At 62.7% G+C, this 13,075-nt stretch overlaps 2 protein-coding genes and 1 non-coding gene across 8 annotated transcripts; all 3 read left to right on the top strand.

Moving 5' to 3' along the window:
• The first annotated feature begins 262 nt into the window (after positions 1 to 262).
• On the top strand, positions 263 to 2,154 carry LOC124417012. The gene is made up of 3 exons (XR_006931803.1): positions 263 to 283; positions 1,372 to 1,747; positions 2,019 to 2,154. It is a non-coding gene; the product is annotated as an outer dense fiber protein 3-like (transcript).
• Positions 2,155 to 2,188: 34 nt separating this feature from the next.
• Positions 2,189 to 5,012, top strand: LOC121107230 (outer dense fiber protein 3-like). The gene is made up of 7 exons (XM_046902432.1): positions 2,189 to 2,285; positions 2,705 to 2,776; positions 2,830 to 2,907; positions 3,313 to 3,414; positions 3,758 to 3,879; positions 4,047 to 4,187; positions 4,740 to 5,012. Exons 1-7 carry the CDS (start codon positions 2,189 to 2,191, stop codon positions 4,821 to 4,823), a joined length of 696 nt encoding a protein of 231 aa, XP_046758388.1. The 3' UTR covers positions 4,824 to 5,012.
• Positions 5,013 to 7,128: 2,116 nt separating this feature from the next.
• On the top strand, positions 7,129 to 12,540 carry LOC121106545 (outer dense fiber protein 3-like). 6 transcript variants are annotated; one of them, XM_046902484.1, is made up of 9 exons: positions 7,129 to 7,279; positions 7,342 to 7,470; positions 7,774 to 9,279; positions 9,551 to 9,680; positions 10,235 to 10,435; positions 10,840 to 10,941; positions 11,286 to 11,407; positions 11,575 to 11,715; positions 12,268 to 12,540. In XM_046902484.1, exons 4-9 carry the CDS (start codon positions 9,563 to 9,565, stop codon positions 12,349 to 12,351), a joined length of 768 nt encoding a protein of 255 aa, XP_046758440.1. In that variant the 5' UTR covers positions 7,129 to 7,279; positions 7,342 to 7,470; positions 7,774 to 9,279; positions 9,551 to 9,562; the 3' UTR covers positions 12,352 to 12,540. The 6 variants fall into 6 exon arrangements, with proteins under 6 accessions (XP_046758440.1, XP_040506221.1, XP_046758441.1 ...); XM_040650287.2 differs by lacking the exon at positions 7,129 to 7,279 and having other exon boundaries at positions 7,341 to 7,470; positions 7,774 to 7,814; positions 8,904 to 9,279; XM_046902485.1 differs by lacking the exon at positions 7,129 to 7,279 and having other exon boundaries at positions 7,341 to 7,470; positions 7,774 to 7,814; positions 7,901 to 9,279.
• The last annotated feature ends 535 nt before the right edge of the window (positions 12,541 to 13,075 follow it).

The raw sequence follows: 13,075 nt of genomic DNA, 5'->3' as shown, positions 1-13,075 counted from the left end.
CCGTCGCTGAGGAGCGGTGGGACGCGGCGCGCGGGTGCTCGCGCGAGCAGGACGCGGGGTGGCGCGGGCGGGTGCGCCGCCCCCTCTGCCCGGGGGCCGCTCGCTCGCCGCCGAACGCCACTGCTGTGCGCTGCCCCGCTGCTGCCGCGGCGTTACGGCGCACCTGCGTGTGTTGCGGGAGCTGTCCCCCGGCGAACGTGCCGGAGAGTGCCGCTTCCAAAGGAAAATCTCTTTGTAGCTAAGGGGGAAGCAGACAGAAAAGTCGTGGAAGGAGGCGGTGACGGTAGGTATCCACACAACAATGGGAACCTTTCCCTCTTGCCTTGTGTGTTCGTGTAGGAGACGAGCCGAAGGCTTTGTGCATCCGCAGGAGAGGAGCGCTGCTGCGATAGCGCGGGTTACGCACGCAGCTGCTTGCGTTAAGACTTAGCAGGAGGAGATCCTGTGGTGTCCCCGCAGGGCTTGCGTGCTCGCGCTGCTCCTTGCCTGGCTTGCCAGGCCTGCTTAATTTCACGGGCTCGCTAAGGTTGGAAGAGACCTCCCAGATCCCTTCCAGAATTGCTGGATGATCGGGGTTTCCCCTCTGAGCCCGTGGTGGAATCACCACCAGCCGCTTACTGCAAGTAGCATCAGAAGCACGTCGTGTGGAGGGGACCTTTCCTTTAAACGTCCACTTTGAACTGGTAGTCAGGGTGCTAAAAGGAGCTGCGCTTCAGTGCTGATCGTTTACGAAGCAGCTCCTCAACTCCCTCATGTGCTCTTAAGCCAGGCCCCAAATAATCGGTGCCTCCGTAGGTAGGCCTGCTGGGGCCGCAAGCTTCCTCTCCTCAATAGCTGCCTGAGCTTTCAGGGTTCTGCGGGAGTTTGGGAGGGGAGTTCCGTGACACCGGGAGCGTCCACTTCTCTAAGTTTTCTCCTGAGTTCCTCCACACCCTCTGCCTCTCAACGTTACGCAGCTTTGGGAAGATCCCCGACCGATACTGATAGTGAAAAGCACGTTCTGAAGACGTGGCAATGTGAACAACGGGATTCTGTTGGTTTGAACGTTCCAGAAACTTTGAGGGGAGAAAAGGAGAAGGGGTGGGAGGAGGGAACCCGTGAAAACATCTCTCTGCCCATTGACAGATTCCCTGGGAAGAAGGCAGTGGAGGGAATGAAAGCATTAGCACCCTCGGGACTTTGAAGTAACTTCTGAGGCTCAAACTGTGCCGCGTTGTATACGAACACCAGACGGGTGTCCCAGCTGTGCTTTTAGGGCTCTCGTATATTTATTTTATATATATCATATATACACACAGAGCTCCAAAGAACAGAGTGTCATTCTCAGAAATGTTCCAGTAGGTTCGAAGTAACGTAATCTCTCCCTTGCAGGTGACGCTGACCGAGCCTCAGGAGCCCCGGGCGGCACGTGGCTAGAAGTGAGAGCTCAGTCCATCTGCAGGTGTCGGCAGCGTGCGCTACGGCTTTGTACTGGTTGGGGTGCGAGGCCGAAAAGGCGTGGCGGGCGTGGCTCCAGGCCAGCCAGGAGATGTCACAGCACAGATGACATCACCCGGAGCCCGTGTGCTGTCACAATGCATTGCCATGACGACGCCGGGCCCTCCCCAAGGACAGCTGGCCGCTGGCTCCAGGCGCCTCATTTGTGAGCTGTGCTGCCCGCAGCCGCTCGCCGTGCCCTGTGCCTGAGAGCAGCCCCAGCAGCAGACTAGCTCAGCCTCATCGCGCTCGTCCTCCAAGGCTCAGAGAGGTGAGGGAGAGCTCCTGCACACGTCAGGCTGCAGAGCCCAGCTGCAGGGTGCGGGCTGAGCTCCGGTGTGCGCGAGGGGCATGCAGCACGAGACTGGCAGGACTGGCAGTGAGCGGGAGAAACTGCTGCCGGCCCTTCCGGCTCAGGAGCTGCAAGCCACGTGGCGGACAGCTTGCGGCTGAGCAGAGGAGACGCGGGGGGCGGGAAGCAAAGCTCACCTGCGGCCTCTGTTGGGGCAGCCCGTCAGTAACTCCTCTGTTCTTGCCTTTAGGTTTGGAGGCACATGCCTGCCAGCATGGACGGAGCCTGGGTGGGGACCTGGAGACCTCATCGCCCACGCGGCCTCATCTCGGCCCAGTTCCCCAGCCCCGGGCCCCAGTACTCCATCCCGGGGACAACAGGTACAGCCACCATCCCCAGGGCGTGAGGCGCACCGGGGACATGGCGGGGCAGAGCAGCTCCCGAGCCTTTCCCCGTTCTGTCAGAGCCTCCTGGCTCCCTGGCGCAGCCGCGAGCCAGGCCTGGCCGAGGAAGGCCGGTGCCGCTGGCGCTGCTCCTTGTGGCCCGGGGAAAAAAGGGGCCCGCTTCTGGCCAGCGCAGACTCAGCTTTGCAGCTGTAGAGAGGCGTTACGGGGTCTTGCAGAACAATTGACCCTTAGGGGGCTCTCGCTGTGGAGTGCCTGCACGCGTGGTGCGGGTACAGGCAGCGTGCTGGCCAAAACTCCGCTGTCTTTTTGCGGTGACTTTGCAAGGCACTCGCGCAGCCGTTTGCACTCAGGGACTGACTCTTGTGCGCTCCGAGGCCCGGCACAGCTCGCCTCCAGGGCTCTTGGAGGAAGAAGTCACGCGGGAAGGGAATGTCGGGGGCCAGGGCCCGGCGCCTAACTGCGCCTGTTCCAACGGAGCTTGAGACGTGCAGCTGCACAGGGGTGTGCTCTCTTCTGCTTTTCCTCCTAGGTTATGTGGGCCACAGCCCCACCAAAGCCCGTGCCCCCGCCTACACGTTTAGAGGGGACCAAACCGCCTGCGGCAGGGAGCTGCGGGGCCAGGTCCTGCTACTTTGTGGAGCCCGCCATCACCAGGAACGGGAAGTACGTGGGCTCCGGGCGCCCAGCTCCGGGGACGACCCGCGACGAAGACCACCGTCACTCCCGGACCAAGTGAGTACCACTTGTGCAGCACTTCACCCAGACAAGACGAGCGGGCGGCGCGTTTTGCCCGGGGCCAGCTCGCGCCCTGATGGAGCTGTAGGTCTTTTTTGAGAGAACGCAAACCGCTCTGAGCAGCGATAAACGCCCTCGGAGAAGGACAGCTGCCCAGGGCCACGGGCCGAGGGCACAAGGACCCCGTGTCCAAAAAGAACAAGCGGCAGGGGGCTGACGGGAGGGACAGCAAGGCAGGGCATAGCGGCGGGGCACAGAAGAGCGTCCCCGCGTGCTGCCTGTGTCCCCCAGCGGCAATTCTGCAGCTCTTGAGAAGACCCTTTCCTCGGGACAGTGCCTGTGCGGTTGCAGAAGAAGAAGACCGGCGCTTCACGGCTTTCTTCCTCTTCTCTTCCGCCCCAGGTGACTACCGCACCGAGGCAGCCAACAGGCACGTCTTCAAGTGCCCACCGGTGCAGTCCATGGCCTTCCGGCGGGAGCCCCTCCGGACAGACCACCCTCCAGGTACGCTGACCCTGGCAAAGGCAGACCCTTCAGCCTGAGCATCCCGCAGGGACGGGCTGCTGCTCAGCACCAGCAGCGGGCCTACTGCACAGCCTGCGCGGCAGGACGCGGCGCTGGGGCCGCAAGCTTTCTTGCACGACCAACACCTCTGGGCCCGCAGCGGCTGCGGCTGCTCAGGCTCGGAGCTGCTGGCGCTGGCCCAGTGCCAGAGTAGAGGGAGGAACTGGCAGAGGGGCGAGACCTCCCTCCTGCTCCCACCAGCAGGCTGGGCAGGCTGCCCCTCCCTGCTGCTTCCGTCTCCTCCAGCCCCTCGCGCACACGCTCTCTGCTGCTCCTCCTGCAGGTCCTGGCACCTACACGCTGCCCAGGCTGATGGGGCCCAACACAGTCTACACATCGGCCAGCCCCTGCTACTCTGTGAGGGGAAGGAGCCAGCGAGGTCGGTTTGACGAAGACCTTGCCAAGGTGAGCTCTGCCGCTCCTCTTTTCCGCGTTAGCATCCGAACCTGGGCTGCTCCCCCTGTGCCACAGGGGCTTCCAAGCCTGCTGCAACTTTGCTTAACGCAGACTGCCGGGGAAAGAGAGAGCCTTGAATGTGACCCCAGCCCTGTATGGTCGTGACTCTCTTGCAGACTCCGGGTCCTGCGGCGCTCCCCAAAGTGCCTGTGGATGCCTACAAGACCAGGGCGCCCGCGTACACGATGGCAGCCCGACCAAAAGCTGGAGAGGGCAAAGCAGCGAAGCCCGGGCCGGCAGACTACAGCGTAGGCCGGGTAAGGCAGCTGCTCAGCTCTTCCCCTCTGTTTCACAAGCGCGGCCTTCACGCCTCTCCCCCTTCCCCTGAGGCTTCCTCCAGCCCAAGAGCTCCTGGCCGCAGGGACCAAGTGCAGGACAGCAGGCCTGCCCCCTGCCCTCGTGCCACCTGCGAGCAGAGGGAGGGAGGGAGGGACAGCACAGCACGCAGCTTTTCCTCCCTCTGCTCCTTTTCCCTTCAATGGGACGCGCTGGTCCTTCCCAAGCTCTTCTGGGGGACGCAGCTCAGAAGGGCTCCAAGCAGCATGCCCCCAGCATAGGAGAGAGAGTTAGCTGCGAGCTCCCAGCTGCACACCCGGCCCTCTCCGAGACAGGAGGTGCCCGTAAGCCCACCTCCCCGAGCCAGCTCTGCTCCAGCAGGGAGCTGCACCGGCTTTGCGCTGGCGTTCAGCCCTGCCCGGAGAGGCACCAGGGACTGTCTGGGATCGGAAGGGGTGCGGGACAGCAGGGAGCGAGGGCAGCAGAGGAGAGAAGGGCCCTCGCTGACCTGCCTTTCCTTTTCGCCCTTCCAGGTGACGCTGATCAAGCCCCAGGCGCCTGCATCCACGTTTGGAATCCGGCATTCCCTCTACACAACCCCTCTCATCGTGGAGTGAAACAGCAAAGCCTGGAAGGCCTGGTTTCCTTTCCTGGAACGGAAGGGGAGGGGAAGAGAGAGCGACCATCTGCCGGTTTCCCTTTGATTCCATTTCCCTGCCTCGTGCCTCGGGTTGGGCTTTTGCCCATTTTACTGTTGGATGCCAGCGATAGGAGTAAGTCGTTAATAAAATGTACCTTTATGTATACTTGCTTGTCACTCCTTTGTCCTCACCGCTGCCCACGGGAGAATGCGCCACCGCTTCCTGAAGCCTTTCTTTCTAACAACATTTCTAACGTTGGAAACGGCTGATGCTTGCTTTATCAGTCATTTGCATTCCTGATGTCTGCCCCGCGTGCTGAAGCGAAGAAGAAACGAAGCAAATAGCAAAGGGAGGCCGGCCGCGGGCAGTGCCGCCCTTCCAGCGCCATCAGGTAGATTTTCGCTTTCTTGCCATATCTGCCCGAGTGGATGCACCAGACGCCCCCGGGGATTCCCCCGAAGGGGCACAGGTCTCGGCCCTCGCCGGTGCGTCCACCACCGTACTGACAGAGGTGAAGAGCGCTACCCCGGCCCGTTGATGAGGCCGCCTGGCTTCAGCTACAAGGGCCGTCATGCTCCAAGCTCTCCTCCGGAAGGAGGATTTCAACCACCCAGCTATATGCAGGGAAAAGAGCAAGGTGAGCTGCAAGCAATCCAGGAGACTGCTGCAGCCTGTTGATGATAACATCCTGCTCCGGGTATCGGACAGATCGGCCAGAGGCGAAGCATTACTAGACCTGGTGCTCACCAATGCGGAGGAGAGCGATCGTGGAAGACCATCGAAGGTCGGAGGCACCGATTAGGACCGCCACCACAGAAAGACCGAGCACGTGCAAGGACGCAGAACCCTACGTTAGTGATGTCAGGGAAAGTACTGAGTACGTGCGTGCCGTCTGGGAAAACCTTGACATGCACGACACAAGAGACACGCATCAGCTGAAGCTCTTTTGCGCGCAGTTGGGCGGAGCGATCCCCCATGCGTCAGCGCCATAAGAAAAGAATGCCCGCTTCAGAGTGGGGGAAGAGCTCCTTGAGAGCAGCCCTGCGGAGAAGGACCCGGGGGTCCTGGTGGACGAGAAGCTGGACGTGAGCCAGCAGTGCGCGCCTGCAGCCCGGAAGGCCAACGGTGCTCTGGGCTGCACTAAGAAAGGGGTGGCCAGCAGGGAGAGGGAGGTGATTGTCCCCCTCTACTCGGCTCTTGCGAGGCCCCATCCGCAGTACTGCGCCCAGGCCTGGGGCCCCCAGCACAAGAAGCGATCGTGGAACGGGTCCAGAGCAGGACCACTAGGATGAGCAGAGGGCTGGAGCACCTCTCCTATGAAGAAAGGTTGAGGGAACTGGGCCTGTTGAGCTCGCAGGAGAGAAGGCTCCGGGGGGACCTCACTGTGGCCTTCCAATACTTGAAGGGAGCGTATAAACAGGACGGGGAACGGCTGCTTACGAGGATGGGTAGCGATAGGACAAGGGGGAATGGTTTTCAACTGAGGCAGGGGAGGTTTAGGTTAGATATGAGGAGGAAGAAGTTTTTCACCCCGAGGGTGGTGACGCACTGGAGCAGGGTGCCCAAGGAGGTTGTGGATGCCCCGTCCCTGGAGGCATTCAGGGGATGCGGCTGGATGTGGCTCTGGGCAGCCTGGGCTGGCGGTTGGCGACCCTGCACATAGCAGGGGGTTGGAACTAGGTGATCGTGGTGGGCCTTTTCAACCCAGGCCATTCTATGATGCCATGAGTCCTAATGCCACGTTGCTCTGAAGGGCTTCCGTTCAGACTGGAGCTCGGCCAGTACCAAGACTGGGTACGCGGACCTCCGGAACTACCACTGTAAGCCACGCTTATTCCTTCAGCGTACCGGGGCGATGGAAGCCAACGCAGCGCTCAGAAGCACAGCGCACAGTGTTTGGAATCCCCGATTTGACATCTTTGAGTGGCCTCCCAAAACTCCTCCTTGCACGCAGCCGCAGCCGCAGCCCTGGCCGGGGAGCCCCGCCCCGCCCCGCCCCCCCCGCCCCGCCCCGGGACGGTGCAGGTGCCGGTAGTAAGGCTCCGCGTCCCGCAGGCCCTCCAGCGCGTCGGCCAACGACGGGCAGCGCGGCCCGCGCCGCAGCAGCTCGCTCAGGCCCGGCTCCGCCGCTCGCTCCTCGGCCAGGCGCAGCACAGCGGCCCGGGGGCGGTCGCCGCGCCGTGCGTCATCACACCGCGCCGGGTGCCGATTGGCTGCGCCGCCGCTCGCGGAGCTCTGATTGGACAGCAGGCGCGCGTCGGGCGGCGGTTGAACGCGGCGCGGGCGGTGCTGTGGCGCCGTGCGGGAGCAGGAGCGGGGCTCGGTGCGCTCGCGCCGTTCCTCGGCCCTCATGGCTCCTGCCCGCAGGAAGGCGGCCGCGGGCGCGCGCGGCAGGAAGCTGAGCGCCTTCCTGAAGGACTTCGACCGGGAGGGTAGGCCGCGGGCGGGCGCGCCGAGGCCCGGGCCGCGTCCGACGCCGTGTCCGTCCCCGCAGTGAGGAGCCGGGTCGAGCAGCTGCGGACGAACGGGGAGCGCCTGGTCAAGGAGATGGAGAACCTGTACGACGTGGAGCTCCTCCGGCTGCCCGCGGCGCTCCGCGAGATGAACTGGCTGGAGTTCTTCGGTACCGGCGGGGGGCGCGGGCGCGGGCGCGGGCGCGGGCGGGGCGGGCTTCCCCTGAAGCGGCGCTCGGAGGCCGTCGCTGAGGAGCGGTGGGACGCGGCGCGCGGGGCTCGCGCGAGCAGGACGCGGGTGGGCGCGGGCGGGTGCGCCGCCCCCTCTGCCCGGGGCCGCTCGCTCGCCGCCGGAACGCCTGCTGTGCGCTGCCCGCTGCTGCGGCGGCGTTACGGCGCACCTGCGTGTGTTGCGGGAGCTGTCCCGGCGACGTGCCGGAGTGACGCTTCCAAAGGAAATATCTTCTTTGTAGCTAAAGGGGGAAGCCAGAAAGTCGTGGAGGAGGCGGTGACGGTAGGTATCCAGCACAAATGGGAACCTTTCCCTCTTGCCTTGTGTGTTCGTGTAGGAGACGAGCCGAAGGCTTTGTGCATCCGCAGGAGAGGAGCGCTGCTGCGATAGCGCGGGTTACGCACGCAGCTGCTGCGTTAAGACTTAGCAGGAGGAGATCCTGTGGTGTCCCCCGCAGGGCTTGCGTGCTCGCGCTGCTCCTTGCCTGGCTTGCCAGGCCTGCTTAATTTCACGGGCTCGCTAAGGTTGGAAGAGACCTCCCAGATCCCTTCCAGAATTGCTGGATGATCGGGGTTTCCCCTCTGAGCCCGTGGTGGAATCACCACCAGCCGCTTACTGCAAGTAGCATCAGAAGCACGTCGTGTGGAGGGGACCTTTCCTTTAAACGTCCACTTTGAACTGGTAGTCAGGGTGCTAAAAGGAGCTGCGCTTCAGTGCTGATCGTTTACGAAGCAGCTCCTCAAACTCCCTCATGTGCTCTTAAGCCAGGCCCCAAATAATCGGTGCCTCCGTAGGTAGGCCTGCTGGGGCCGCAAGCTTCCTCTCCTCAATAGCTGCCTGAGCTTTCAGGGTTCTGCGGGAGTTTGGGAGGGGAGTTCCGTGACACCGGGAGCGTCCACTTCTCTAAGTTTTCTCCTGAGTTCCTCCACACCCTCTGCCTCTCAACGTTACGCAGCTTTGGGGAAGATCCCCGACCGATACTGATAGTGAAAAGCACGTTCTGAAGACGTGGCAATGTGAACAACGGGATTCTGTTGGTTTGAACGTTCCAGAAACTTTGAGGGGGAGAAAAGGAGAAGGGTGGGAGGAGGGAACCCGTGAAAACATCTCTCTGCCCATTGACAGATTCCCTGGGAAGAAGGCAGTGGAGGGAATGAAAGCATTAGCACCCTCGGGACTTTGAAGTAACTTCTGAGGCTCAAACTGTGCCGCGTTGTATACGAACACCAGACGGGTGTCCCAGCTGTGCTTTTAGGGCTCTCGTATATTTATTTTTATATATACATATATACACACAGAGCTCCAAAGAACAGAGTGTCATTCTCAGAAATGTTCCAGTAGGTTCGAAGTAACGTAATCTCTCCCTTGCAGGTGACGCTGACCGAGCCTCAGGAGCCCCGGGCGGCACGTGGCTAGAAGTGAGAGCTCAGTCCATCTGCAGGTGTCGGCAGCGTGCGCTACGGCTTTGTACTGGTTGGGGTGCGAGGCCGAAAAGGCGTGGCGGGCGTGGCTCCAGGCCAGCCAGGAGATGTCACAGCACAGATGACATCACCCGGAGCCCGTGTGCTGTCACAATGCATTGCCATGACGACGCCGGGCCCTCCCCAAGGACAGCTGGCCGCTGGCTCCAGGCGCCTCATTTGTGAGCTGTGCTGCCCGCAGCCGCTCGCCGTGCCCTGTGCCTGAGAGCAGCCCCAGCAGCAGACTAGCTCAGCCTCATCGCGCTCGTCCTCCAAGGCTCAGAGAGGTGAGGGAGAGCTCCTGCACACGTCAGGCTGCAGAGCCCAGCTGCAGGGTGCGGGCTGAGCTCCGGTGTGCGCGAGGGGCATGCAGCACGAGACTGGCAGGACTGGCAGTGAGCGGGAGAAACTGCTGCCGGCCCTTCCGGCTCAGGAGCTGCAAGCCACGTGGCGGACAGCTTGCGGCTGAGCAGAGGAGACGCGGGGGGCGGGAAGCAAAGCTCACCTGCGGCCTCTGTTGGGGCAGCCCGTCAGTAACTCCTCTGTTCTTGCCTTTAGGTTTGGAGGCACATGCCTGCCAGCATGGACGGAGCCTGGGTGGGGACCTGGAGACCTCATCGCCCACGCGGCCTCATCTCGGCCCAGTTCCCCAGCCCCGGGCCCCAGTACTCCATCCCGGGGACAACAGGTACAGCCACCATCCCCAGGGCGTGAGGCGCACCGGGGACATGGCGGGGCAGAGCAGCTCCCGAGCCTTTCCCCGTTCTGTCAGAGCCTCCTGGCTCCCTGGCGCAGCCGCGAGCCAGGCCTGGCCGAGGAAGGCCGGTGCCGCTGGCGCTGCTCCTTGTGGCCCGGGGAAAAAGGGGCCCGCTTCTGGCCAGCGCAGACTCAGCTTTGCAGCTGTAGAGAGGCGTTACGGGGTCTTGCAGAACAATTGACCCTTAGGGGGCTCTCGCTGTGGAGTGCCTGCACGCGTGGTGCGGGTACAGGCAGCGTGCTGGCCAAAACTCCGCTGTCTTTTTGCGGTGACTTTGCAAGGCACTCGCGCAGCCGTTTGCACTCAGGGACTGACTCTTGTGCGCTCCGAGGCCCGGCACAGCTCGCCTCCAGGGCTCTTGGAGGAAGAAGTCACGCGGGAAGGGAATGTCGGGGCCAGGGCCCGGCGCCTAACTGCGCCTGTTCCAACGGAGCTTGAGACGTGCAGCTGCACAGGGGTGTGCTCTCTTCTGCTTTTCCTCCTAGGTTATGTGGGCCACAGCCCCACCAAAGCCCGTGCCCCCGCCTACACGTTTAGAGGGACCAAACCGCCTGCGGCAGGGAGCTGCGGGCCAGGTCCCTGCTACTTTGTGGAGCCCGCCATCACCAGGAACGGGAAGTACGTGGCTCCGGGCGCCCAGCTCCGGGGACGACCCGCGACGAAGACCACCGTCACTCCCGGACCAAGTGAGTACCACTTGTGCAGCACTTCACCCAGACAAGACGAGCGGGCGGCGCGTTTGCCCGGGGCCAGCTCGCGCCCTGATGGAGCTGTAGGTCTTTTTTGAGAGAACGCAAACCGCTCTGAGCAGCGATAAACGCCCTCGGAGAAGGACAGCTGCCCAGGGCCACGGGCCGAGGGCACAAGGACCCCGTGTCCAAAAAGAACAAGCGGCAGGGGGCTGACGGGAGGGACAGCAAGGCAGGGCATAGCGGCGGGGCACAGAAGAGCGTCCCCGCGTGCTGCCTGTGTCCCCCAGCGGCAATTCTGCAGCTCTTGAGAAGACCCTTTCCTCGGGACAGTGCCTGTGCGGTTGCAGAAGAAGAAGACCGGCGCTTCACGGCTTTCTTCCTCTTCTCTTCCGCCCCAGGTGACTACCGCACCGAGGCAGCCAACAGGCACGTCTTCAAGTGCCCACCGGTGCAGTCCATGGCCTTCCGGCGGGAGCCCCTCCGGACAGACCACCCTCCAGGTACGCTGACCCTGGCAAAGGCAGACCCTTCAGCCTGAGCATCCCGCAGGGACGGGCTGCTGCTCAGCACCAGCAGCGGGCCTACTGCACAGCCTGCGCGGCAGGACGCGGCGCTGGGGCCGCAAGCTTTCTTGCACGACCAACACCTCTGGGCCCGCAGCGGCTGCGGCTGCTCAGGCTCGGAGCTGCTGGCGCTGGCCCAGTGCCAGAGTAGAGGGAGGAACTGGCAGAGGGGCGAGACCTCCCTCCTGCTCCCACCAGCAGGCTGGGCAGGCTGCCCCTCTCCTGCTGCTTCCGTCTCCTCCAGCCCCTCGCGCACACGCTCTCTGCTGCTCCTCCTGCAGGTCCTGGCACCTACACGCTGCCCAGGCTGATGGGGCCCAACACAGTCTACACATCGGCCAGCCCCTGCTACTCTGTGAGGGGAAGGAGCCAGCGAGGTCGGTTTGACGAAGACCTTGCCAAGGTGAGCTCTGCCGCTCCTCTTTTCCGCGTTAGCATCCGAACCTGGGCTGCTCCCCCTGTGCCACAGGGGCTTCCAAGCCTGCTGCAACTTTGCTTAACGCAGACTGCCGGGGAAAGAGAGAGCCTTGAATGTGACCCCAGCCCTGTATGGTCGTGACTCTCTTGCAGACTCCGGGTCCTGCGGCGCTCCCCAAAGTGCCTGTGGATGCCTACAAGACCAGGGCGCCCGCGTACACGATGGCAGCCCGACCAAAAGCTGGAGAGGGCAAAGCAGCGAAGCCCGGGCCGGCAGACTACAGCGTAGGCCGGGTAAGGCAGCTGCTCAGCTCTTCCCCTCTGTTTCACAAGCGCGGCCTTCACGCCTCTCCCCCTTCCCCTGAGGCTTCCTCCAGCCCAAGAGCTCCTGGCCGCAGGGACCAAGTGCAGGACAGCAGGCCTGCCCCCTGCCCTCGTGCCACCTGCGAGCAGAGGGAGGGAGGGAGGGACAGCACAGCACGCAGCTTTTCCTCCCTCTGCTCCTTTTCCCTTCAATGGGACGCGCTGGTCCTTCCCAAGCTCTTCTGGGGGACGCAGCTCAGAAGGGCTCCAAGCAGCATGCCCCCAGCATAGGAGAGAGAGTTAGCTGCGAGCTCCCAGCTGCACACCCGGCCCTCTCCGAGACAGGAGGTGCCCGTAAGCCCACCTCCCCGAGCCAGCTCTGCTCCAGCAGGGAGCTGCACCGGCTTTGCGCTGGCGTTCAGCCCTGCCCGGAGAGGCACCAGGGACTGTCTGGGATCGGAAGGGGTGCGGGACAGCAGGGAGCGAGGGCAGCAGAGGAGAGAAGGGCCCTCGCTGACCTGCCTTTCCTTTTCGCCCTTCCAGGTGACGCTGATCAAGCCCCAGGCGCCTGCATCCACGTTTGGAATCCGGCATTCCCTCTACACAACCCCTCTCATCGTGGAGTGAAACAGCAAAGCCTGGAAGGCCTGGTTTCCTTTCCTGGAACGGAAGGGGAGGGGAAGAGAGAGCGACCATCTGCCGGTTTCCCTTTGATTCCATTTCCCTGCCTCGTGCCTCGGGTTGGGCTTTTGCCCATTTTACTGTTGGATGCCAGCGATAGGAGTAAGTCGTTAATAAAATGTACCTTTATGTATACTTGCTTGTCACTCCTTTGTCCTCACCGCTGCCCACGGGAGAATGCGCCACCGCTTCCTGAAGCCTTTCTTTCTAACAACATTTCTAACGTTGGAAACGGCTGATGCTTGCTTTATCAGTCATTTGCATTCCTGATGTCTGCCCCGCGTGCTGAAGCGAAGAAGAAACGAAGCAAATAGCAAAGGGAGGCCGGCCGCGGGCAGTGCCGCCCTTCCAGCGCCATCAGGTAGATTTTCGCTTTCTTGCCATATCTGCCCGAGTGGATGCACCAGACGCCCCCGGGGATTCCCCCGAAGGGGCACAGGTCTCGGCCCTCGCCGGTGCGTCCACCACCGTACTGACAGAGGTGAAGAGCGCTACCCCGGCCCGTTGATGAGGCCGCCTGGCTTCAGCTACAAGGGCCGTCATGCTCCAAGCTCTCCTCCGGAAGGAGGATTTCAACCACCCAGCTATATGCAGGGAAAAGAGCAAGGTGAGCTGCAAGCAATCCAGGAGACTGCTGCAGCCTGTTGATGATAACATCCTGCTCCGGGTA

The sequence above is a fragment of the Gallus gallus genome, chromosome 19, assembly GCF_016699485.2.
Source record: "Gallus gallus isolate bGalGal1 chromosome 19, bGalGal1.mat.broiler.GRCg7b, whole genome shotgun sequence".
NCBI classification, from domain to species: Eukaryota; Metazoa; Chordata; class Aves; order Galliformes; family Phasianidae; genus Gallus; species Gallus gallus.
The sequence above is the reverse complement of the archived record's forward strand: the minus strand, read 5'-3'. Positions and strand labels throughout refer to the sequence as shown.